Below are 8,845 nucleotides of genomic sequence, written 5' to 3' on the forward strand. Positions count from 1 at the left end.
GGTTTCGATTTTTCGGGATTTTTACTCATCCCTACTATGCGTGAAAAACAGAGCAAACCACAGAGACTATCCGCATAATTTTGTCAATAATAAATAATAAATAATCAACTTAAATTAAGAATTCTTTTGATCAATGGTCTTGAGCCATTTCTAAAAGTTCGATTTGTACATTAAAAATAGTCTACATCTCAAAATATATTCTTTCAACTATTCAATATTGCATATATATATATATTTTTTTAAAGAGAGCTATTATATCTACTCTATATATTAAAGTAAAGTACTATTTATCTCAGATTTTAATAAATAAAATTACAACAGCCAATCTCAATCATTAGATGAGATTTTTTTGGGATAATCAGAATTACCTCTCTGATGTTAGATTTATGTGATTTTCCTAAATTACCCTTCTAACAACAAAAAACAATAGGGTACTGCGATTCACAATCGTGTCTTCAAAAACCGATTTTACATAACCGTCATATCAACTTCTATTCGATCCATGAACACACGCCTAGCACACACACAGTCGCCAAATCTTATTTCATAATCCCCCTGTATCGCCAGTTCCAATCTTCACTCAATATATGATCAACTGTTAATCAAACACATCTGATTTTATCAAACGGGAACGAACAGAGAGAGCTTGCGAGATCAGAAATGGGGAAAACAAAGGGGCGACAATCACAAACCGTAAATAATTTCAATTCTAATTCTAATTCTGATGGAGAAAATGAGGAATTATGATCAAGTGATCTAGAAGAAGAGAAATCAGTCTTCTTTGCTTGCTATTTGTTGACGTCACTCTGCCCTAGATACAAAGGACATACTTACATCGGGTATGTATATCTATATCTGTATCTATATCTATATGCGTTTGTTTTTGTTAATTGCTGTGAATTAGACGATATCAATCACTCTCTGTTTGACATTTATCTTGAAATATGTGGACGTCAGAAGGTAAAGTTTGAATCTTTTCTCATATTCCTGAATTGGGTTTTCGTTGGATTTGTAAGATTGATTCAAAATTTTGAATCTTTTTAATTGGGGTTTGTGAAATCAAGAAACAGAGGATTATGGATTTGGATAATATTGAGTGTGTTTCTTCTTCAGATGGATTAGATGATGAAGAGGTCCACTCGATGAGTTGATTCTGCAGTTAATTAGTGATTCGCACATTCTTTTGTTTGGTTTAGGTATAATCTTAATTCTTGTATTGTTTTATATATCAGGAATTTTACAACAGTGATCTTCAACGCTGTGAAACAAGTAATGATAAAAGAAGGCTTAAAGCTCAGGTAAGGTTAACGACATACTACACAAGTTACATTATAATAGATATAGTTTGTGTTCTTTTCGTTTGCCTAATGATTGATTAATTCATTGATTATAGTTAAACGTCATATGTGGTGAGTGCCCAAATGCATGGTGCAAAAGTATGTGAGTTTATAGAAAATGTTCGACTTGTAATTTCCTTCTAGAACCTAATATATTTATTAACCTTTTAGTTTATTGAGATAAACTGATACATTAGTTGTAATGGGCTAAACTAATTATGCCTTAAGAAACACGACCTTTGAAGGTACTATTGCTACATTTTCGCCTACACTAATTACTATCATGTTTTTCTCATAAATGCCTAAGTGGACTTGAATGTGTATGCAGTGCCACACTTGATTCGGATTGCAAGTTTTTGTAACAAAAACTCTTGTTTTCATTTGATGATGAATTTTGTAGTCCTACATGATAACTCAAGTGTGATAGTTTAGCCATATATTTAACGTTGTTATGAGATGGACTTACAATTTATTTCCAAATTCTGAATGCAGAGTTATCATTGAACTTGCAATTCCGTGTGAAAAACCGGGTCCACGAGTGTTCGAAGGATTTACAGTGCGTTTTCATCCACGGTCATGGGAAATTGATATTATTCTATCTACACTATCTATTAAAGCGAAGTAATAAATATGTAAGATTTGTATAAAATTCCTTTAAAAAAATAATCCTCACCCTTTAAAAAGATTTTTTATAGTCAACCTCTGTTATTTATAGTGAAATAGAGTTTATAAGTTCACTTTAGTCATCCGTCTTATTCATCACAATATGAGTGCCAGAATTTATTAGATTCAGGATACTATAACTGTTGCTATTTGGTAGTTCTTAAGTATGATTTTATGATTATAGGTACTTATTACTAATTTTCTATCTGTTTTTTTTTTTTTTTTCAGGTTTGATTCAAAGCTAAATTTCTACTTGAAATCCGTTATTCCTGTTTTTAGTTTGTTTTCAATAATATATTGAGTTACAGTTTTTGTTGTGTTCATTATATGACATATTAATCATTTACCATACTTGGGTTTGCTTAACAGGATATGACCAAATCGGGTCTATAACATTTATGTCAAGTAGCGGAGGGATAAAAGATGGCGTAACTTCTAAGTTCTTTCAGGTTAGATAATATATTCCCGTTGGATGAAAATTCAATGTAGTTTCGTAATCTAGATATAGTTCATGTTCAGAGGGGCCTGATTTAGAGGGAGGTACTATTTTTGGGGAAGGGAGAAACAATGCATTTTAGGATTTTCATTAGTGAGGGCTTTTACAGAGCAAAGCATGCTTATCATCTTTTATTAATAAAGAATTCAGATACTCTTATCTCCATATAAAAGTCTTAAATAAAATGTTACTCATCTTTGTTGTAACTATTTTTTATTATGCAGACGTCGTTGGACGTCGTTGGTCGCCTGGTTGAATTGAACCTACTTTGTGTTAACCGTGAAAAAGGCATGGATACCAAATCCATTGAGTTTGTTCTGTCTGATAAACAGGTATTAAAGTTTAATTCGTTTACGTGGTGGAAGCATACCTCAATACAAACATTACTTATATGATGTAACAATCATTCTCCCGTTTGGTAACCTAATAACCTTTTAATCTGTAAAAGCGGAAATAGAGTCAAATGTGCCTTATGGGCGCATCATGTGACCGAATGTTTTGAATCTGTGTCGGACACAAAAATTCTGATGCTCCAATTGTTGTTCTTATGCACAATTGCAAAGTGAGAGATTGGCAAGGTACATTTTAGTTTAAATAATAAGTTTGTTAATTATATTCATCTTATACTGATCACCACCTGTTAACTTAATGACTACTGACCTACGCATGACCAAAATTTGTCATTGCAGGTTTTCTGTAGGTTTGTAACCAGTTGTGGGGCTGTCACGTTTTCCTCAACGAGGATGTCGCCCCCATTCGTCGATTCAAGGCAGAGTAAGTAGCACAACCATACCTCTTGAAGGTTTTGGTATCAATTGTTCACACTTAATGATATCAGCATACCCAATTATGGATTATATATATATATATATATATATATATATATATATATATATATATATATATATATATATATATATATATATATATAGATATAGATATACACGCACACGCACACGCACACGCACATGCACACACACACACACACACACACACACACACACACACACACACAAAAACTTTCATCTGTTGACGCTAAATTTACATTTGCAGGTTTGATCTTCAAGCTGAAAACACAACCCATGCTCAACATCCTGCTACTGATTTGAAGATCGAAACTGTTTTGCAAACTGCAGTTGATATATTCTCGAAACATCCACCAAAATGCATCTTGGATGTGGTGCAGATTATCGAGGTCTGTATTATTAGTTTATTACATCTAACCATCAACCTGTCTTTTGCGATCCACTATTCACACACAGTCTTACTTTTCAATATGAATTGCCTAACACACGTTGGATACTAGGTTTCGAGATGCGTTGTGAGAGGTTGTGTCCAAAAAATTAATACTGAATAAGGATGGTTTCACAGACTGATGTGTTAGGTCGTATTGAACAAGCTTCTCAGATGGTTACTCCTAACCCGATGCAAGATACTACTGAAGTTACAGCAAATAAGGTTCCGTTCCAATATAGTTACTTCGTAACTACATTATATTTAACGTCTACAGTATAGTTTCCGGTGTTATCCAAATTTTCAGTACGCAAATGTGACTCATGTAGCGTTCTATATAATATCCAAATATTAAGTAACGATCCTCGTATTTTAGCTTTTCATTTTAACAACGATTGTTCATTTTCTTGCAGGTTTCAAAGACTGCTGTTTTCTGTGGAATCCGATCAGTTTCTGACAGTGTTACCACTAACCCGATACGTGTGAGTACTGACGTTACACCAAAAAGGTATGGTTTGAATAACGTTACTTATTACCTTAAACCATTTGTAAATATGCCACTAAACTCTTATGGGTCTATCCATTCTTCATAACCCTATCATGTAACTTGTTATTTTCAAAAAACACTTGTAATTTGATTTTTGATTTTTGAACGTACAAGTTTGATGTTCATCTTACAATCATGTAGTAATGTAATTGTAGGTTTAAGAGACTGCTGACCGAGGTGGAATTGAATCAGCTTCTGAGATTGTTACAACTAGCCCCAGGACCATGAAGCGCAAAACATAGTCACCATCAGATGTTGAAGAAATAGAGACACCAATTGCCGAAACAGCTGATGGGATTGCAACCCTGAAAATTCCACGTATGGAAGCTCTATAAGTGTCTATGTGAACTCCTATGTTTCTTTCATGTTTAGCTTATGTGTGTTGCCAAGTGTTTTAAATAAAGATGTCAACCATGTACATTATCAGTGTATTTATTTTACGAAATACAATTTACATGTCTATAAATATGTTTTGATAATAACGAATCCAAAAAAAATTTTCTATACTGAACCCGCAAGGTTGCGGGTATTACACTAGTTACAAAACGTTTTACAACTTAAATCTTAAATTAAATTAAAAATAAACTGCTTAAAACCCACGCTTTCCGAAAAACGAGTATATTACAGAAACAACGCGAAGTTCTTTGTCTTTATATACTCCGTGTTTATTTATATTAAGCATAAAACAATAAACGGTCATATGCTGGTGCTGTGACGGTAACCACAACACCATCGCTTCCATATTGTGTTGCCACCGTAACTACGCCGCCACCGCCATATTCTTATCGTCTTCTTTTTAAAGATCCGCAGGTTCTGTCGTTTGGCTTTGAGGGCCGACGAATCAACCATTTATGATCGCCGTTTTGGTGGTGGTGCTGTTGGGGTTTATGGTTTCTGTTTCTTGATTTCTTTCTGCGGTGGTTAAACCTTTAAAGTCCGATAATGGTGGTCACAATTCAAATATCCAATGGTATGTGGTTGATGTTGATGGCAACGGTCATATGCTGGTGCTGTGACGGTAACCACAACACCATCGCTTCCATATTGTGTTGCCACCGTAACTACGCCGCCACCGCCATATTCTTATCGTCTTCTTTTTAAAGATCCGCAGGTTCTGTCGTTTGGCTTTGAGGGCCGACGAATCAACCATTTATGATCGCCGTTTTGGTGGTGGTGCTGTTGGGGTTTATGGTTTCTGTTTCTTGATTTCTTTCTGCGGTGGTTAAACCTTTAAAGTCCGATAATGGTGGTCACAATTCAAATATCCAATGGTATGTGGTTGATGTTGATGGCAACGGAGACAGAAGCGTCCTGTGAGGAAGAGGTATCAAGCCACATATAAGGGCCTTTGTTTTTGCCTCTCCAACCGATGTGGGAAAGGGGTGAAGGTCACCCCAACAATCCCCCCAACATCGGTGTGGTAACCCCGGCTCTGATACCAGTTGATGGCAACGGAGACAGAAGCCAGGACCATCACATAATATTGTCCGCTTTGGGAACAGCTAGTCACCAGCGACTCAACTCCCTCACGGGTTTAAAACGCGTCCTGTGAGGAAGACGTATCAAGCCACATATAAGGGCCTTTATTTTTTGCCTCTCCAACCGATGTGGGAAAGGGGTGAAGGTCACCCCAACAGTTGAAACCCTTAGATTTGATTTGGTTACACGTTATGTTTTGTAAAACGCGTTTCACTTGCATCTTTAATTCTTTATATAATAATTTGAAAAGTATATCTTGGTTAGGGTTTTGTTGAGGCCAATTGCTATGTGGATTAATTTTTTTGTTAGGCATATGCTCTGTGTTTCTTTTGGTCAAATATTATTGTTTTAGACTAATTAATAATTTGTTACAACTAATTGGCACTTTATTTCTGTTAGATTTTTTGCTATGATGATGAACTTTATATAATCAGTTACAGTACCCTTTTTATGTACCCTATTGGTTTGACAATATCTGTTTTAAATTGACGTTCAGACTCTGATTTATGCTTATATGGCTGAAACTTGTCAGTTTATGGTTTGATGAGGGATTATGTCGCAGCTTGTAAAAAAGATGTTCTTTCTATGTTGGTTTGCTAAAATCTGTTAAAAAATTGACGCTTTTGATGAGGGTTTTTGTAGTGGTCTGTAAAAAAATGTCCCTTCGATGTTATTTGCTGAAACCGGTTTATATGATCAGTTTTGATGTGGTTTGTTGTGGCTTGGGAAAAAATGTCTGTTAGATGTTGGTATGCTAAATTTGATTTCCATTGGCAGTTTTAATGTGGGTTTATGTCATGGCTTAAAAATGTCCGTTTGATGTTGGTACGGTAAAATCTGTTTATATTGACTATTTCATGTGGCTTATGTCGTGGCTTTTCGATTTTGGTATGCTAAAAGATGTTTAGATGACGGTTTTGTTGTGGGATTATTCCATGGCTTGTAGAAACTGGCCCTTCGATGTTGGTTTGTTTAAATCCGTTTAAATTCACGGTTTTGATGTGGGTTTATGTCATGACTTAACAAAAATTGTCCCTCTGATGTTGGTACGCTAAAAGCTGACTGTAAAAAAACTTTTTTTCGATGTTGTTATGCTAAAATATGTCGTAATTGACGATTTTCATGTGGTTTATGTCGTGGTTTGTAAAAATAATTTCTTTTCGATGTCAGTATGCTAAAATATGTTGAAATTGACGGTTTTGATGAGGGATTATGCCATGGCTTGTAAAAACTGCCCCTTCGATGTTGGTTTGCTAATATCCGTTTAAAATCACGGTTTGGATGTTGGTTTATGTCATGGTTTATAAAAAAATGTCCTTCGATATTGGTACGCTAATATCTGTTTAAATTGACGATTTCATGTGGTTTATGTCGTGGCTTGTAAAAAATGTCCATTCGATGTTGGTATGCTAAAAGATGTTAAAATTGAGGGTCTTGATGTGAGATTATGCCATGGCTTGTAAAAACTGGCCCTTCGATGTTGATTTGCTTTAATCCGTAAAAATTCACGGTTGGTATGCTAAAATATATCGAAATTGATTGCTTTGATGTGGGATTATGCCACGGTTTGTAAAAATTGTCCCTTCGATGTTGGTTTGCTAAAATCCGTTTAAATTCACGGTTTAGATGTGAGTTTACGTCATGACATATAAAAATGTCCCTTTGACGTTGGGTTTTCTAGAATTTGATTAAAAATTGACGGTTTTGATGTGGATTTCTGTCACGGCTTGTAAAAATTCCACTTCGATGTTGGTTTGTTATTCTGTTTAAGTTGACGGTTTTAACGTGAATTTATGCCGTGTCTTGTTAAAAAATGTCCCTTCGACGTTGGTTTGATAAAATCTGTTTAGATTGACGTTTTTGATGTGAACTTGTATTGTAGCTTGAAGATAAGCGTCCTTTTGATTAGATTTTCTAGAAACTATTTAAATGGCTGGTTTTGATGTGAGTTTATGTATTTTCTCGTAAAAAATATCTTTTTGATTTCGGTTTGCTAAAATCTGTTTAAATTGACGGTTTTGATGTGGATTTATGTTGCGACTTGTAAAAAAATGTCCCTTCGATGTTGGTTTTCTTAACTCTGTTCAAGTTTGTTTAAGCTGACTGTTTTGATGTGGGTTTGCCAAAATCAGATTAAAGTTGATGGTTTTAATGTGTGTTCACGTCGTGGCTTGTAAAATACGACATCTTGATGTTGGTCGGAAAATTTGTATCCATTTGATGCCTTTGATATTGGTTTGCCCAAATCTGTTAAAAAAGCTATGATAATTTTGATTATTTTATTAATAAAGTGAGTAGAGTATTCGATCCGGACTTTGGAGGGGAAAAATTGGATGGCGTTTTCATTATGCAACTGTGTATGTTTGCAGCCATGATAGAATCGTTATTTTTTTTGTTGAAATGCCCATGTCGGATTTTAACTAAAATAAATGAACTGTATAAGTAGAGAAGTTTTCTAGAGAAGTTTTCTGGTAGTGGCTTATTAAAAGAAAAGAAAAGTGTGTGTTATCGTACATACAACTATGTATCTAGATATTTGAATTTATAAAAGTACATATGAGGCGGCATACGACTAAATAAACTTTGGGCGACTTTTGACCCGTTTACTAATACAGTCAAGACGTTTGAGTGAATAAACCTTCTCCTGCGGGTACGACTGTTTTTTATCCGACTGAAAAATGTTGGAGGTTTTATTAAATTCTTTCGTGTAGGGTAAAATAATCGATAGCCGGATAAATCACTGAATCGTGTTATCACTTTCCGAAAGTAATTATTCGACCCTTATAGCCTGGGTTACACGAATATCACTTTGGGATAAGACAGAGATTAAATTCTTGTTTTGGCAGAAACAAGAATTCCTTTTGCAGAAGAATATTTTGGTGTTCGTAACTTGTGTATTTTTACTCATGCATATTGGTTAATATATTTATATACACCCTTAATCATGAAAGAGTCTTTTTATTAAAATCAATTGGCCGATTGATTAATAAAAGTATCTTCTATAATATTCAAAAGTGGTTACAGGAAGAATATTTTTATAAACAAATATTATCACTTCCATCATTAAAGTAAAAGTTGTTACTTTTACAA

General features: G+C 34.5%; 1 protein-coding gene across 4 annotated transcripts; it reads left to right on the top strand.

Annotated features, from left to right (window-relative positions):
- Positions 1-462: 462 nt before the first annotated feature.
- Positions 463-4,751, top strand: LOC139894681 (uncharacterized). 4 transcript variants are annotated; one of them, XM_071878087.1, is made up of 12 exons: positions 463-1,133; positions 1,233-1,298; positions 1,394-1,409; positions 1,830-1,958; positions 2,370-2,449; positions 2,721-2,828; positions 3,060-3,074; positions 3,186-3,270; positions 3,550-3,691; positions 3,803-3,954; positions 4,143-4,237; positions 4,432-4,751. In XM_071878087.1, exons 1-7 carry the CDS (start codon positions 1,077-1,079, stop codon positions 3,060-3,062), a joined length of 459 nt encoding a protein of 152 aa, XP_071734188.1. In that variant the 5' UTR covers positions 463-1,076; the 3' UTR covers positions 3,063-3,074; positions 3,186-3,270; positions 3,550-3,691; positions 3,803-3,954; positions 4,143-4,237; positions 4,432-4,751. The 4 variants fall into 4 exon arrangements, with proteins under 4 accessions (XP_071734188.1, XP_071734187.1, XP_071734189.1 ...); XM_071878086.1 differs by having other exon boundaries at positions 2,945-3,074; positions 4,432-4,750; XM_071878088.1 differs by lacking the exons at positions 3,060-3,074; positions 3,186-3,270; positions 3,550-3,691; ... (1 more) ...; positions 4,143-4,237; positions 4,432-4,751 and adding an exon at positions 2,229-2,262 and having other exon boundaries at positions 1,830-1,893.
- The last annotated feature ends 4,094 nt before the right edge of the window (positions 4,752-8,845 follow it).

This window comes from Rutidosis leptorrhynchoides, chromosome 2 (assembly GCF_046630445.1).
Source record: "Rutidosis leptorrhynchoides isolate AG116_Rl617_1_P2 chromosome 2, CSIRO_AGI_Rlap_v1, whole genome shotgun sequence".
NCBI lineage: Eukaryota > Viridiplantae > Streptophyta > Magnoliopsida > Asterales > Asteraceae > Rutidosis > Rutidosis leptorrhynchoides.